Source organism: Balaenoptera borealis, assembly GCF_965194805.1.
Source record: "Balaenoptera borealis genome assembly, chromosome: 1".
Taxonomy (NCBI): Eukaryota; Metazoa; Chordata; class Mammalia; order Artiodactyla; family Balaenopteridae; genus Balaenoptera; species Balaenoptera borealis.
The window spans coordinates 5,786,584-5,804,014 of NC_138860.1; the positions used below are offsets into that span (position 1 = coordinate 5,786,584).

At 38.2% G+C, this 17,431-nt stretch overlaps 2 protein-coding genes across 12 annotated transcripts in view; one reads left to right on the top strand and one right to left on the bottom strand.

The window, feature by feature from the left end:
* The window catches only part of ASPM (assembly factor for spindle microtubules), a 62,097-nt gene extending 55,528 nt beyond the window's left edge, over window positions 1-6,569 (top strand). For all 6 annotated transcript variants that reach the window (XM_082393910.1, XM_082393912.1, XM_082393914.1 and 3 more), the window contains 5 exons: window positions 102-294; window positions 429-583; window positions 2,435-2,611; window positions 3,527-3,696; window positions 6,312-6,569. In XM_082393910.1, the coding sequence (XP_082250036.1) occupies window positions 102-294; window positions 429-583; window positions 2,435-2,611; window positions 3,527-3,696; window positions 6,312-6,414 (798 nt within the window). In that variant the 3' untranslated portion in view covers window positions 6,415-6,569. The remainder of the gene's footprint in view (window positions 1-101; window positions 295-428; window positions 584-2,434; window positions 2,612-3,526; window positions 3,697-6,311) is intronic.
* A 662-nt stretch (window positions 6,570-7,231) lies between these two features.
* CFHR5 (complement factor H related 5) overlaps window positions 7,232-17,431 on the bottom strand; it is a 44,220-nt gene continuing 34,020 nt past the window's right edge. For 4 of the 6 annotated variants that reach the window (XM_082394549.1, XM_082394546.1, XM_082394550.1 and 1 more), the window contains 2 exons: window positions 15,557-15,799; window positions 7,232-10,199 (listed from right to left, as the gene is read on the bottom strand). In XM_082394549.1, coding sequence (XP_082250675.1) covers window positions 15,603-15,799 — 197 coding nt within the window. In that variant the 3' untranslated portion in view covers window positions 7,232-10,199; window positions 15,557-15,602. Of the gene's footprint in view, window positions 12,221-13,362; window positions 14,512-15,556; window positions 15,800-17,431 lie in introns of those variants that run through there. The other 2 variants (XM_082394547.1, XM_082394548.1) reach the window with 2 other exon arrangements.

The window sequence follows — 17,431 nt, forward strand, 5'->3', positions numbered from 1 at the left end:
GTAATTTTACTGAAAATATTTACTTTGTGGAAGTAGATGTAGATGTTAAGTCCACAACATCAGAGGTTGTAATCTTAAAGTTACTGGTTTGTCTCTTTAAGGCGTTATGGAGAGGATATTCTTGGAGGAAGAAAAATGATTGTACAAAAATTAAAGCCATTCGACAGAGACTTCAGTGTATTAACAGGGAGATTCGAGAAGAAAACAAGCTCTACCACAGAACCGCACTTGCCCTGCACTATCTCCTGACATACAAGTACCTTTCCGCTATTCTTGAGGCTCTAAAGCACCTGGGTTAGTTTGTTTTAACAATATCTTGTATAAGGTTAGAAATGTGTTTTTACCCTTGAGTCGTACAAAGAATATAATAATATGATACTGATTTTGTTGCTGTGAATGTATCTCTTTTTTTTTCTTCCCCCTTTCAGAGGTAGTTACTAGATTGTCTTCACTTTGCTGTGAGAATATGGCCCAGAGTGGAGCAATTTCTAAAATATTCGTCTTGATCCGAAGCTGTAACCGTAGTGTCCCTTGTATGGAGGTCATCGGATACGCTGTGCAGGTCTTGCTTAACGTCGCCAAGGTAGTTTCCGTCTTGATAACGAAGAGTTCCTTGGTCAAGAAACCTCCCCCAGCAAGTTAGGTTGATGCTTGCTCATCACTAGAACTCAGATCTCCGAGTTAAAGGTCATTTACTATGTGCCATAGTCTTCGGGGGGGGGGGAATGATTACTCTGTTAACATAACTGTACATAGAAACTGTAATTTTTTATGATTTATTTCTCCTGTTTTTATAACACTAATAACAGCAAGTTAGTTAAGGACTTGCTAACTATGTGCTAGTGCTTTCCATGCATCATTTAATTTAGTCCTCCCATTCATCCTCTAAGGCGGTTCATACGGTATTATCCTTCTCATTTTGTAGTGGAGGGATAATCTTTACAGGAGGTAAGGTCCTCGCCCGAGGACCAGCGTGTGGTCAGTGGTGGAGGGCTCACGTCCGTCTCCCTCCAGAGCTGACAGCCTGTACACTGCGCTGTATCAGAACAGCAGAACCTCTTCTAATCACGTCTGGCTTCCTTTTTGGTTGGTGTTCCTAAAGTACTGGGTTGGCCAAAATGTGCCTTCGGTTCTTAAGTAAAAATAAAAGACACATTTTTCATTTTCACCAAGAACTTTATTGAACAACGTAGTCACCCTTTTGTTCCATGACCTTTTGCCATTTTTCAGGCAACTTCATTATTCCATCTTCCCAAAACTTTTTATCTTTTTGAGCAAAGGACTGTTCCAGGTGCCTTTTACAGTCTTCCAGGGAATTGAAATTTTTTCCATTAAGAGAATTTTGTAAAGACCGAAATAAATGGAAATCCGAAGGTGCAATGTCTGATGAACACGGCGGATGAAACAGAACTTGCCAGCCAAGCTCTAACAGTTTTTGCCTGGTCATCAAAGAAACATGCGGTCTTGCGTTATCTTCATGGAAGATTATGTGTTTTCTGTTGACTAATTCTAGATGCTTTTCGTCGAGTGCTGCTTTCAGTTGGTCTAATTGGGAGCTGTATTTGCTGGAATTAGTCATTTGGTTTTCCGAAAGGAGCTCATAATAGAGGACTCCCTTCCAATCCCACCATATACACAACATCACCTTCTTTGGATGAAGACTGGCCTTTGGTGTGTGGTTGGTGGTGGTTCATGTCACTTGCCCCACGATCTCTTCCATTCCACACTATTGTACAGTATTCGCTTTTCATCACCCGTGACAATTTGTTTTAAAAACAGAACGTTTTCATTACATTTAAGTAGAGAATCGCATGCAGAAATAGGGTCAAGAAGGTTTTCTTCGCTTAACTTATGTGGACCTAAACATCAAAGCAATTCACATAACCAAGCTGGTGCAAATGATTTTCAGCGCTGCATTTGGATATTTTGAGTATGTCGGCTATCTCCCACGTGGTATAACACTGATTGTTCTCAATTAATGTCTCGATTTGATCGCTATCAAGTTCAACTGGTCTACCCCACTGTGGAGCATCGTCCAGCAAGAAATCTCCAGCACGAAACTTCGCAAACCACTTTTGACACGTTTGATCAGTCACAGCACTTCTCCATGCACTGGACAAATCTTTTTTTGCATTTCGGTTACATTTTTACCTTTCTTGAAATAATAAAGCAGAATATGCTGAAAATGTTGTTTTTTTTCTTCCATCTTCAATATTAAAATAACTACACACAAATTCATCAATTTTGATTAGTCTTTTTTTAAATGCACACTGATATGACAGCTGTCATATACAATCTAACAAAATTGTTTTGAATGAAGTTAAAGACAACTAATGCTACTAGATCCATCTTACGGAAAAAACCAAACGAACCTTTTGGCCAACCCAGTATCTGTGTTTATTATAATTTGTAACTTGGTTCTGTTCTCTTCCAGTATGAGAAAACGACTTCAGCAGTTTATGATGTAGAAAACTGTGTAGATACACTGCTGGAGCTTCTGCAAATGTACCAAGAAAAGCCCGGTGACAAAGTTGCAGACAAGAGTAGAAGCATTTTCACAAAAACTTGTTGTTTGTTAGCTGTTTTACTGAAGAGGACAAATCGAGCTTCTGTAAGTATTCATCAGTTTTTTTCCTTTGAGGTTATTTTTACATGTTCTTAAGCCCAAGACTTTTAAGCAGTTATCACAACTGAAATAGGGCTTTGCGTGTGTTCACACCTGCTTTTTGTGCTGATATGAATTGTTTCTTATGTGTCAGAGAAGCTGAATTCTAGAAGTAGAATTTATCACAGCCCTAGGAGTAACCAGCTCCCATGTACTTGAGAGAAGCAACAGCTGTCCCAGCAAGGTAGAAATCCAGATGTGTACAACTCCTCATCCTCCTGCTGTGACATAAAGACGTGACAAGCGTTTCTCTGGTGAGGCCTCTGAGTATCCTCTCCAGGAGTTACAGTCAGCAGGGGTGACTGCAGGCCATGGTGGGACTGTGGCCTTTATCCTGAGAACAGTGGGAAACCACTGAAGGATTTTAAACAAGGAGATATGTTCCGGTTTAAGTTTTAACATCACTTTGGCTGCTGGTTGAAGAATGGATTTGGGAGAGCGTGTGGGTATAGGGAGACCATTAAGGAAAGAGGCAAGTGTAGACACGCAGTGGTCTGGGCAAGAGACTGTACTTGACCTGGGGTCACATCAGGCAGAGGTAAGCGGGTAACGCTGGAAACTTTAAGAAGGTAAAATTCACAGGACTTGGTAACCATATGTAATAGGTATATTGACTTTAATGTTTGCTTTTTTATTTAGTGTGGAGTTAAGTGTACAATTTTTGAATATTTGCCTTCTTCATAATTGTCTTATAAATTCATAATTTAAACCAATCTAACTGCTGAACTTGGAGAGCTCGGCTTTTTATTGTTAAAAGCTCGTAATTTACTGCATAGTGCTTGTATACTGTGATTGATTTTGCTAGCATAGAAGGGATACAGAATTCTTATTAGTTTAATAAATGCACATTTTCTTTTGTAGGATGTTCGAAGTAGGTCCAAAGTTGTTGATCGTATTTATAGTCTCTACAAACTTACAGCTCATAAACATAAAGTGAATACTGAAAGAATCCTTTGTAAACAAAAGCAGAAATCTTCTATGAGCATTTCCTTTATTCCAGAAACACCTGTAAGAACCAGAATGGTTTCAAGGTGAGCAGTAAATGTACCCTATAGTTTTGTGTCACCATTCATTCATTCGTTCATTCATCCACTTAGCAAACATTTATTGAGCACCTACTATGAGCAAGAGACTGTGCTTGACAATGGAGAAACAGCATGTGAACAAGAAGAAAATCTTTGGTAAATCGAAAGGAGACGATCTCAGCAGTTAATGAAGTAATAACACTGCAGCTATGAGTATTTAGTAGTTATTGGGTAAATTCCTGGTATTAACAAGGTACGTGCTAAGGCTGATAATTAGCTCTGAATAAGCTTTGCCGTATCATTTTTTCCCCTCCATGTAGGACAAGCTGCACTGTTGGGGAGCTGGCGAAGGTCCCTGGTGGCCAAAACATCAACCTCCAACTCCTTGCATAATCACCCCGATGCCTGAAATTTCTCCTCCTAGAGAAGTTCTTTTTGACCTTGTATTAGTTACCTAGAGCCGCTGTAACAGATTAGCACAAACTTAGTGGCCTTAAACAACAGTGACTTACTCTCTCACAGTTCTTGAAACTGGAAGTTTGAAATGAAGGTGTCAGCAGGGCCTCACCTTGTCTGAGGCTCTAGGGTGGAATCCTTCCCTGGCTCGTCCAGTTTCTGGCGGCTAAGTGTCCTTGGCTTGTTGCTGGATAACTCTGTCCTCTGCCTAAGTCTTCACAGGGCTTCTCATCCCTCTCCCTCCTCTGTGTCTCTTGTAAGGACATTTGTTGTTGCTCTCTGGTTCTGGGCAGAAGAAACAGTCTAGAGATATAAATTAGGGAAATGCTCTAGAGATATAAGTTAGATGCAGGAATCATTAGAACCCCTCCTTCTCTCTCCCTCTCTCTCCCTCTCTCTCCTTCCTTTCTATGACTGGACAATTGTCTACTAGGTATAAATCCTGCACCACTGACAATGCACTATTTCTTGACCTGGGTTATATAGCAGTTAGCTTTATAATTACTCATAATTATAAACTGTATAATAGTTGTAAATTGGTTTTGTTCTTGCATGTTTTACAGTATAACATAAAAATAGTCTGCTTAAAGTTTATTAATGGGAACTATTTCTACATAATGTTTTTATTTAAGGACTTGGCATATTATAATATGAATTACGTTATAAAACTATTAACATATGAATGAGTAGATTCTTTTTTTTTTTTTCCTCCCCTTTTGACACTGTCAGGGTTTTTTGAGGTAAAACTCCCAACAGTATAAATGTACCCTTTATTTAGGTATGCAATTCAATGAATTTTGACAAATGTATACAGTTGTAAAACCACTACCACTGAGATAAAATATTTCTATCACAACAAAGTTCCCTTGTGCCCCTTTGCAGTCAGTTCTCTCCCATTAACCCCTGGGTTCTGGAAACTGCTGATGTGAGTTTAGTTTTACCTTTAGTTTTGCCTTTTCTGCTTTGTCCCATAAATGGAATCATACAGAGGTAGCTCTTTGCGACGGGACTCTTTTATTTAGCGTAATGCTCTTGAGGTTCATCCATCTCCATGCATGGCTTAGATCGCACCTCTTTCTTCACAGAGTGCTGTTCCACGGTAGGGGTATATATACCCACTCTGTCTGACCACCCCCCAATTAATAGATGTTCGGAATTTTCACTGGAAAGAACAGGAAGGTGGAAATGCATATAGGGGTAGGGATTCATGTGAGGAAGGTGGATGTGCTGCTGTTTCCTCAGTGAAGAAGGAGATGATAAACATTAGCTCAGAAGCAGATGGGGGAGGGTGTGGAGGGGACGTTTGGAAAGAAGGAAACAGTCATCTTGGGGAAAGAGAAAGGAAGCAATTTCTAGGTAATTTCAATCATTGGCATAAAATCAGCCAGCCCGGTTGTCCAGGTTTTCTTTAGCAACGTCCAGCTGTGCAGGAATGGAGAGGGCCGATGCCTGGATTCAACTTGGAATCCACCTAGAGCTTTCCAGTTGAATTCAATAGGGAAGAGCAGCAATAGCGTTAACGGCGTTTGTAACAGAGATGATACTGAGGGACCCGAGCTAGACGGGAGGGAAAGGAGACCAGCATTGTGCTGGGTGACAGGCACGTGCTGAGGTCCCCTGAAGCGGACACCGCAGTGGGAGGAAGCCGTGAGCCGTGCACGTATTAAGTCAAGGGGCGTGGATGAATCCCAAGTGGTGGTTCGGGCTGGAAGGCTCAGACTGAGCAGTCGGTGGCCGGGCACTTTCTGAGGGTGACAGAGGCTAATCTTGTGATTGTGTGACGGGGAGGTGTGCTGAGTGGACCCAAAGGAAAGGGGGCAGAAACGGAGAGGTGAGGGGCCGGCTCTTTAGCTACAAGGCTGCTGAAGTTCTGAGATGGGGCAGGAGTTGAGGGAAGACCAGGAACCAGGTTTACAGACAAAACCCTGGGGTTTGGTAGCTGAATAGCCTGAGCTTCAAAGGAGCCAGGATCACCCTTCAGGGAAGATGGAGAGAAATAGTCTAAAGTCGTAAACGGCGATGACATGAAGCCTCCCACCCGTGTGAGGGCCTGTGAGGGAGGTGATGCGTCCAGGAGAGACCACATTTCACTTAAGACAAAGCGATGCACGTGAGTCTTCTAAGAGAGGAACTGGATTAATGCAAGGTTTTTATTCTTCTCACAGACTTAAACCGGATTGGGTGTTGAGAAGAGATAACTTGGAAGAAATGATGAATCCTCTGAAAGCTATTCAAATGGTGATGGACACACTTGGCATTCCTTATTAGCAAAGGCAAACACCTCAGTATGTACAGGAAAAGAAATAGGAAAGCTGATCACGCGTGTGGAAAGTGCTTTTGGCTTTCTTTGTACAACTTTTAAAATCTGACTTTGTGTTAAAGTTAAAAAGAGATATGTAACAAATAAACTTTTTATATTCTTTGTTTCTTTTTTTTAATAGCTTTATGCAGAAAACAAACTAATGTCATGGCATGATTCCAACACTGTTATCTATGTCTGTCGTCTTAAAATATTATATTAGTTTGAATATAATCATATTCCTAAAGGGAAAAGATTAGCTTATTATTCCTGTTTTATAGGTAAATTGAGGCATGTATCTAAAATAAATGTTGAAAATTTAAGATTCTGCCAACTCACGTAGAAGTGGGGATAAAATAATCCCACAAATGCCATAGACAACACCCCTGTTTCCTGACTGACGGGACCATCAAGATGGGCAAATGAGCCCCTCTGGGGAAATTAGACAAATTCAGCCTACCCCTTCATATATTAAAAACTCTTGACTTTGAACTGAGTGGGGCTGTAATTTGACCTGGGAAGAGCAAGGTATTGCTTGTAGTAGAAACTCATTGTGTAGTCACTGAGCACAGACCTGAAGATGATTCAAGTGTTGAAACATGACTTGTTATTTTCAGTAGCTTTGGGTCACTGTTACCAATACTGAACCAGTGTGATTCCAGAGCCACAGAAGGCTAATTCCAGTGGCTGTTTGCAATCTGATCGGGTCCCAAAGACTGTCTAGCTATGGGGGCCAGGACAGTTTTTAAGTGTTTGAAATAAATCAGTAGTAGCTAGAAATGGAGAGACCATTTAACTACTTAACTTTATTATTTTGTTGGAATGAGGATTAAACCTAGTCAGAGACTGTTGAGATTTGGTTAGAATAAAGACCATATTGACATATTAAAGAATATATTGAAAGTAACTAGAAATTTTTAGAATTTTTTTTTTTCTTCCAATGAAGTGTTTGGAGTTTGGAGAACTGTTGTTACTTAGAATTTGCCAAATACTATAGTTTTTGTTGACTCTCCTAAATTTTTCTCTTTCATTTAACAGAATTTTAGTGTAAGCAATTTATTTACTTGGTAAATTATACCACTAGGATATAATCAAGCAACATAAAATGTTATTGGTATTAATTTCCCCTAAGATGGTTATAACCAATTAGTATTTGCACAAGAAATATTTCTATGAAGTTATACATGAAAGGTGATTTCCAGATGTTCAAAGTTTTTCTATTGTTGGAACTCAGACTAAAAATTTTTAAATTTTACATAATATTCTAGTTTCATGTGAAGGATATTCCTCTTAAATGTATGTGATAAATCCATATCAGGATTCTAAGGCTTCCTGAAGGCTGGAAGGCTTGTGTGTGTGTGTGTGTGTGTGTGTGTGTGTGGTTGGAAGGAATGGTTGAGAGGTAATTAAGCCTTTTTCTTTAGAAGTTGCTGTTTCCTACAGAGAGATTACATTATATTAAAGAAGGAATATAAATACGTTAACTCCAATCTAGTTCTGTGTTAGGTGAGTTTATTACTGGTGAAATTAGGTGAATTTTAAATTCACCTTCTTGTCTGTAATTAACCCAGATTTCCAGTAGATGTCATTATAACCATAGAGTGTCATTTTTAATTTAGTGGGTTTTTTTGGTTGTTTGGTTTTGGTTTTGGTTTTGGTTTTTTTGGCCATGTTGCAAGGCATGTGGGATCTTAGTTCAGTTCCCAATCAGGAATCTAACCTGTGCCCCCTGCAGTAGAAGCGCAGAGTCTTAACCACTGGACCACCAGGAAAGTCCCTAATTTAGTTTTAAATGTATACATATATAAAGTTACACAGTTATGATTTTCACACACACAAAAAAAAATCCATACTTTTACAACCTTGGAAATTTTTATCTATCCCTAATATAGCTTGTTACCCATACCATATTTTGGCTTAATGCTGCTTGAGAGGAAGAAATTCACATTGTGCAATCTGTTATGCAAAATTGTTGAATTTTTCTCAATAGGTGATTTTTTTCCAGGTTTATTATGTTTATAACTTCTAATTTTTCATTGTAGCAATGAAAGCCTAATACATTTAAAAATCTTTGCGAATTAAGAAAATACTGTCTTTTGGATTACTTTTTGCTAGTAGCTAAGCTTGCTAACAGGCTTGCTTTTAATTTTAATATTGTTTAACTGCCACTGTTTCTTGGTATAAAGAAAGAGTGATAAACTATTGTAGTTCTGCTTTCAACAAAGGAAGAATTCCAATGAAAATACTTTGCTTATAACCTCTTCACAGGAGGTAAGAGTAATGCAGATGAATACATACAATTTACATTTGAGGGCATGTGTATTTGTGGGTGTGTGTAAAAATTTCCAACCTATGTAAAGGAAGAAGAAAATAGTCCCAAAACCTGCTTATTTCAATAAATGCTTATGGAGGGCTACATAAAGTAGTGCTTCTGCATCTTGCATAAATTATGGACCCTTTTTTTCTCCAATTTTACAGAAGCCTTTTCAGAAACCAGTCTTAGAAAGTAGAGTTTTATTCTATGAATAATATTCCATTATTACTGCAGATAACTTTTGTATTTGGAATAGTGATGGTTTATTTTGAATTATCTAAATGAGACCAAAATGAACCTTGATCTAAACTTTGCCCTCGCTTTGCCAAAGCATCATTAATTTTCATACCTGCTGAACATTGTTGGAGTATTTGGAACAGATTCTTCCTCTTATCAATAATTTTGATTGATCTTTTCTGTGGTACATTCAAAGAATAGTCCAGTAACATTTATATTCACCTTAACAGTGTTATTAAAGACGTAAAGCTACTTCAGTGTCTTCCTTCTATTGTTACTTTCTCTCTGAGGCTATCTGGGTTCCATGGCCACTTTCCTACAAGACCATTCAATTCCGTGTATGTTCCTATCTGCTCTAAAATAAGTGCTGACCTACTAGGACAGGCAGCAGTGATCTGCTTCCCTCACACCCGGGCAGCTTTCGAGTGAAAATCCATCCTGATCTGTAGCCTCGCTGTCAGCGTGCAGGTGTTTGCTCTTCAGCAACCTCCGTGAGTGTGTCTGGACCACATTCTTCTGACTACTTGTATATCACATAATTTTGTCTTGTCTCCTAGACATGTTGAATGTTATATTGTGGAGACTCTGGATTCTCATCTAGTCCTCCAAAAAAAAATTTCTTTTTAACAACTTGGTTGGCTCAAGCTGAACACTGATTTTGGGGTGGCAGCTCAAATCTTATTTCAATTATTTTTTATTCTTACCTGAGTTACTTTGAATTTGCCCAATACATAGATATTCAAGAGTCATTTGGAGATTTATGTAGAATTTACACACAGAATTTGGGGCCCTCTTTTTGCTCTCACTAGTCTGATCTACCCGTCCGCCTCCTTTCTCAGTGCATGTGACTGCCCCACACCCGCTTCACTGGTACCTCTGGCTAGAATGCTGTGGGCTTTTTCTTTTCGTCCAAGGTTTAACTCCATTGCAAAATTGTTGATTGCAGACCTCTCTCAGGCAGTAACCTGTAAAAATGGGTTGCTGCCTGAGAGAACTAGCTCCGTTACCTTCTTTGAGCTGAATCCTCCCATCCGCCATCTGCTATTTTCCATTCGGCTGTGCATCCGTGTATCTGGTTTTCTGGTTTGGGTTGGGGGTTAGTTTGGCTTTTGTTCAGAGTTTACAGTTGTTATCTCTTAGAATTTTACTTGTGCATGTTCAAAGCAGAAGTTGAAGAGGTGGTTTATCATCTGTTTCGTTCTCCTTCAAAAAAACACAATTTTACTTTTAAAAAATTAATTGAGGACATTAAATATGAAAACTCAGATACAATGCAAGGTTGTGAATGATGTCATCTTTTCCACAGAGTTTATTTGTGCTCCCAGCTGACAACTAGGCTAGAAACACCAGCTGCCTCACGTCACCTTTATCCAATTTAGGTTGAGATGGTTTCGAGATGGATTTCGGTCCCTAGGCAGGCTAGTCTATGTCGACTTCTCACATACTCTTATTTTTTAAGGCCCTAGAGTTTCCTGTTCTCTTACAGACTCTGAAAGCCACTCTTCGGTTTTCTAAACCCCAGGGTCTGTTGATAGCTCTGCTCATCTTCTGAGTCTTCTTAACGTTACTCTGAAATCATGGATTGCTGTGAGAGGAAAAGTGCCTCCTAAATGCTGAGATAAGATCTCTGCACTTTCTTTCTCTTAAATCCTGGCCCTGAGATTCTTGTGTCTTAGTCATGCACTACTGGTTTCCAACAGCTTTTACAAATATTTTCGAAGTATTCATTATTTATAGTTGCTATCGACAAGAGGGTTGAGCCAGAACAACCCAATCCACTTTTGATGGAAGAACTCCCATTCTTCTGATTTTTAAAAATGTATGTTGAAGATGATGTGATGAATTGTCATGATGTCAGCAACTTAGTTTAACTTGGTTCAGCGAAAGTAAAGAAAGGTAAGTATATACATGAATTTATATAGCTGGACAAACTGATAAAGCAGATATGGTAAAATGTTAAGAACTGTTGAATTTAGATGTTTCAACAATTGTTGAGTAAAACTGTTTAATCAAATATTCTGTGTGTATACTTGTCGTAAAATAAAAGCTGACGGGGAAATGTGTGATGGGCGTTTAAAACAGGCTTTCCCATCTTGCTCTCCTTTAGAACTCAACATGGATAAATGCATGAATACATTATGGAAACTGGACATTTGTCCCATTCAAATGCAAAAGCACACAGTTTATTTTCTTAACAGACAGAAGGGAAAAAGCATGACTGTACATCATCCTAATTCAAGCTCAATGTTCACATCAGGAATGTTTTGTCAGCGAAACATGTCTTTTGTGGTGATACAATATAAAATCCACGTCAAAACGTATTTGCCATCGATTCAATATAATAATCAGAAATCTGAGCTTGGTCCAAAGTGAAGCTTGGCCTCTCTTGCCCCAGGCCCTCCAGGAGGTGAAGGTGTGGGTAAGGGCCCGGCCAGCTTCCTCTCTGTCGCCCCAGAGCTCTTCCCATACTCTGCTCCCTCCAACTCAACAGCCAGGACTTTGGCCCCTCTGGGAAACATAGAAGAAGAAAAGGTGGAGTGATACACTTGTGGATAATTACTTAAACAACCTTTTGGGACCTGTTTTTGTTTTGCATTTCAGTCTTGCTGACTTTTTTATGGCTGAGTAATATTCCATTGTATATATGTGCCACATCTTCTTTAACCGTTCATCTGTCGACAGACATTTAGGTTGCTTCCATGACCTGGCTATTGTAAATAGTGCTGCTGTGAACATTGGGGTGCACGTGTCTTTTCAAATTATGGTTTTCTCTGGGTATATGCCCAGGAGTGGAATTGCTGAATCATATGGTTGTTCTATTTTTAGTTTTTTAAGGAACCTACTGTTCTCCATAGTGGTTGTACCAACTTACATTCCCACCAACAGTGCAGGAGGGTTCCCTTTTCTCCACACCCTCTCCAGCATTCACTGTTTGTAGATTTTTTGATGATGGCCATTCTGATCGGTGTGAGGTGATACCTCGTTGTTTTGATTTACATTTCTCTAATAATTAGTAATGTTGAGCATCTTTTCATGTGTTTTTGGCCATCTGTATGTCTTCTTGGAGAAATGTCTATTTAGATCTTCTGCCCATTTTTTGATTGGGATTTTTTTCGTTGTTGTTATTGAGCATGCAGCAACATGGATGGACCTAGAGATTGTCATACCGAATGAAGTAAGTCAGAGAAAGACAAATATCATATGATATCGCTTACATGTGGAATCTAACCAAAAAAAAAGGTACAAATTAACTTATTTACAAAACAGAAATAGAGTCACAGATGTAGAAAACAAACTTATGGTTATCAGGGGATGAGGGGGGGAGGGATAAATTGGGAGATTTGGATTGACATATACACACTGCTATATACAAAATAATTAACTTATAAGGAGGACTTACTGTATAGCACAGGGAACTCTACTCAGTACTCTGTAATGGCCTATATGAGTGGGTATATGTATTTGTATAACTGATCACTTTACTGTACACCTGAAACTAACACAACATTGTGAATCAACTCTACTTCAAACAAATTTTTTTTTTAAAAGTCTCGCTGGCTCTCCTTTTGTTAACTAGAGCTGCTTCAGGTGGACCTTTTGGGTAAGTCCTTTAAAGTTGGCTTCATGCCAGTTTCTCCTTTGCCTCTGACTCTTCTTCTCTGCCTGTTTCTCTTTCCCTCCTTAATTTCATTCAGTCGTGAATCAGACACAGTCCATAAAAAGTAAATATCAAGGCTTCCAAATAGCCTCTTCGAAGCCCTTCTGACTAGATATGAGGAACAGGGAATGAAATGCTACCCCCCTCCCCAAGAAAGGTGGTTGTGACTCAGCACCTGACGCTTACCTATAAAATGCTTCCTCCAGCTTCCAGTCTCACCCCTGTTGTGTTTTCTGACTCCTTCACATCGTGGAGGAGGGTAGTGAGCTGAGCAACCAGCTCTGCCTTGCTGCCCAAGCTCCTTGCTTTGGAATATGTGCCACAAAAGAGTTTGAGAATGAAAGAAATCCTCAGAAACTGAGAGAGGGTATCCAAGTTTAAAATACTGTTTCAAATTGTGCTCTGAATAAAACATTTTTATATGTATTTTGTTATTCTGAAAATTTTAGGTAATAGTTCCATTTCAAGATTTCCCCCTCCAGACTGAGGAGAAATAAAACTTCTACCTGCCTCCTTCCTAACCAAGAGATCAGCTGTTTTAACAGATAGCAAGTGTGAGTTCCAGGTTCTTATTTTTTTATTCAACCCCACCAATCTTTGAGTTAGTATAAATTCCTTATAAATTTTGATACTGTCTTAATTTTTAAGTTTTTTGATTTTTAAATTCCCAGTGTTTCTTTTTCATTGACTTAAAAATGTTGACCACTATTTCTTTAAATAACTTTATTGAAGCATAATTCACATACCATACAATTAACCCATTTAAAATATACAATTCAGTGTTTTCTGGTATAATCACAGAGTTGTACAATAATCGCCACAATCAATTTTAGAACATTTATCACCCTTAGCTCTCAACCCTCACCCCCTCCCCCATTCTAGCCCTAAGCACCCACCCATCTACCTTCTGTCTCTATATAGATTTCTACTCTGGATGTGCCATATAAATGGAACCATATAACATGTAGTCTTCTGTGACTGGCTTTTTACACTCAGCATAATGTTTCTGAGGTTCATTCACGTTATGACATGTAATAGTACTTCGTTCCTTTTCTATGGCCCAATAATATTCCATTGTTTAGACATATCTTTTGTTTATTTCTTGTGTATATTAATGAGCATCTTGGTTGTTTCTCCCTTTTGGCTAGTATGAATAATTCTGCTAGGAACATTGAGGTTCAAGTTTGTGTAGACATATGTTTTCATTTCTCCCAGGTATTTATCTAGGAGTGGATTGCTGAGTCAATGGTAACTCTATGTTTAACCTCTTGAGGAACTGCCAGGTTGTTTTCCAAACAGAGGGCACCATTTTACATTCCCTTCAGCAGTGCCTGTGGGTCCCCATTTGTCCACATCCTTAAGAACGCTTGCTACTATCTGACTTTAGTTATCGCCATCCCAGTCGGTGTGAAGTAGTATCTCATTATGATTTTGATTTCAATTTGCTTAACGATGATGATGTTACACATCTTTCAATGTGTTTATTGGCCATTCATATATCTTCTTCAGAGAAATGTCTATTCAGATCCTATGTTCATTTTTCAATTGGATTATTTTTCTTATTCTTTTGAGTTGTAAGAGTTCTTTATATATTCTAGATACAAGGCCCTTAACAGTTATATGATTTGTAACTATTTTCTCCCATTTTGTTTGCTGTACTTGCATTTTCTTTTTTTTTCTTTTTTACTTTCTTTGAAGCATGAATGTCTTTAATTTTGATGAAGTCCAATTTATCTATTTTTTCTTTTCTTTCTTGTGCTTTTGATGTCATATGTAAGACTCCATTGCCAAATCCATGGTCATGAAAATTTTAGGCCATATTTTCACCTGTATTGGTAGTCATCTGTTTCATAGATACTTAAAAACAAAACGGAACAAAACAAAAACCATACCAGCCAAAGATTATTTTAACTAAGACATGCTGTCTACAATAGAAGAACATCCAAAGTGTAATTCTCAAACTTCCTGTTCAGTATTTCCCAAACTATGGTACATCAAAAAATAAAGGAATTGTTGCATGAAATCAGCATCATGACCCAAAGGGTCTTTATACTTTCATCTTCTATTTTCTTGGTCTCTAATAACAGTTCTTGATCACTCTTTTCTGACTATAAAAGCAATATATATTCAAAATGAAAGTGATAAAATATAGGAAATATCAGTAATTTGAAAGTATTCTAATTTCTTAAAACTATTAATCTCAAATCACATAGAATTATTATAGCCAGCATTTTTATTTCCTCTCAGTTTTATCTTCTTTATCCGTTTATTCCTACCTAGACAATTCTATACATGTAATATTGTAGCCTAATAATTTTCACTTATAGTTACCTTTTTATATGTGTATGTCGCCTCTTGACTATATTAGAAGTCCCTCAGTAAGATTTGTGTAAATTTCAAAGTCTTCCACTTATTTGTAGAAGGTGATGTATTCAATCCTTTAAGGGGTATTTAGTGTTTGATGGATGGTTAGAGTCACATTAGAGGACTTATAAATACTTACTAATGCTTGCTGCAAACATACGAGGTGACGGTGTTTGTATTTTTATGAAATGATAGTAATACAAAGAGAGGGATTACCCTAACAACTCCATTTCCTCTGAAATAGAGTTGACTCAGAAACCCTCGAAGTTATCTTATAAATTTCAGACAATGAGAAGAGGGTACTAGAATTAAATGCTGAATGTGGGTACGTTTCTGTGTATATTATAGGAGTGGGAGACCCAGGACGGTGATGTGCCCAGGTATAAATGGTCATCCTAATAAATGAAGCATCGGTTTCTCAGCTTAAACATTTAAGAACCTCTGGAAATCCAGAGTTCTAATTAAAACTACGATAAACCATCCTTGAAAGTATAAAGACAATATAGAATTGACTACATAACAAATACTTACAGCTTACCTGTAAGATTACTTTTAAGAGTACATCCAGGGAAGCTGTGCTTGTTTCATTCACACGTAGGATATTGAAATTTCCCTTCCTGACAGACAGCTCGAAATGATTGTATAGATGTTCTTGCTTTATGTGGCTGTTTACATTCAAATTCAACGACATCGCCTGTCCTTGCATATATTTTTTGGGTTTTTCTCCATTTTAACTGTATGTTATTTTTGTTCATGTTATCTTCAGATATGACACATGCATCTGAAAGAAAAAAATAATAAAATAAAATAAATTATTAATAATATATCTTTCCCTATCCAAGAATGGTGAAATCTCATTTAAGAAAATTTGGAAATAAATTAAATTATAAAAGGACATTAAAAGTTAATATTTATTGAGTTGTGCCAGGCACTGTTCTTAGCATTTTGTATGCATCATCTCTAAACACTTTGCATTATTTCCCTGGGCTACCCAGGAGGAGATGGAGGCTCAGAGAAGTTGAATGAATTTTTCCAAATTCACATAATTTAGTGAGTGTTTTGAGCCAGAATACGGACCCCGTCGGTATGAATTTAGAGCCTGTGCTTTACCTGCCTAAAAACCGGATACCAAATAGGGTTAAATTAAAATGTTCTATTTGGGTCAGTGCTATGTACCCCCCTTTCCTAACTCAAGATTCTTTTACATTTACAGTTTCTACAATGTGCACGGTGTGAACACTGCAAATGCATTAACCTCTTTCCATATATTATCATAAAAATACGTTTATTTCTTCCTGTCAGGTACACAGTATGGAACGTGAACCGGAGAAGACACAATACATCTAAAAACCCATTATCTCTTTGAATATTCACTTAACATATTCTTGAAGATAACTCTTTATCAATGGGACAAAAAATTCTACCAGCTTTTATGTTGCTTGTTTGGAGCTTCTTTTCCACAATGTCATCATCTCTGGTGAGCCCTTGATTTCTGTGGAAAAGCAATGTTACCTTCCCACATGATCACTGACTCCACTGATTCTTTTTGAAATTAGCCATTTGAAGAGATCGCATTTCCCTGAGTAGATAACTCACTCTGGCACAGCTAAGCCGTGTGTTCTCCACAGCCCATAATCCCTCATCCAGGGATTGTCCAGAGATGCTGAAAAAAGCCCAGGGTTTAATTTAAGGAGCCATCCTAGGAAGTGGCAACCATAAGGAACTTCTTTTTGTACCTAGATTTACCTGTGCCCAGGAGACCCTAAGATACATTGCCAAGTATTTTCCTGATGCCATATGACAGACCAGTCCTTGTACTGCTAAGGAGAGGCTGACCTCTATCTCCCTGACGTTTCTATCTATGGATGTGAGAGGCCACCACAGCATAGGGCTTAAATGTATGGAATTTGGAGCCAGATTGTTGTGTCGGAATCCTAACTCTGCCAGATACTTGCCAAGCAGCTTGAATTAAATACTAAGGCTTTCTGTGTCTCCGTTTCTTTTTTTTTTATCGAATTTTTTGATTGAAGTACAGTTGATTTACCATGTTGTGTTAATTTCTGCTGTACGGCAAAGTGATTCAGTTGTACGTATCTATAATTCTTTTTTTATATATTCTTTTCCATTATGGCTTATCATAGGATATAATTCTCTGTGCTGTACAGTAGGACCTTGTTGTTTATCCATTCTATGTATAAAAGCTTACATCTGCTAATTCCAACCTCCCACTCCATCCCTCCCCCCTCCCCCCTCCCCTTGGCAACCACCACTCTGTTCTCTATGTCTGTGATTCTGTCTCTGTTTCATAGAGAAGTTCATTTGTGTCCTATTTTAGAGTCCACAGATAGGCAATATCGTATGATATTTGTCTTTCTTACTCACTTCACTTAGTATGACCATCTCTATGTCCATC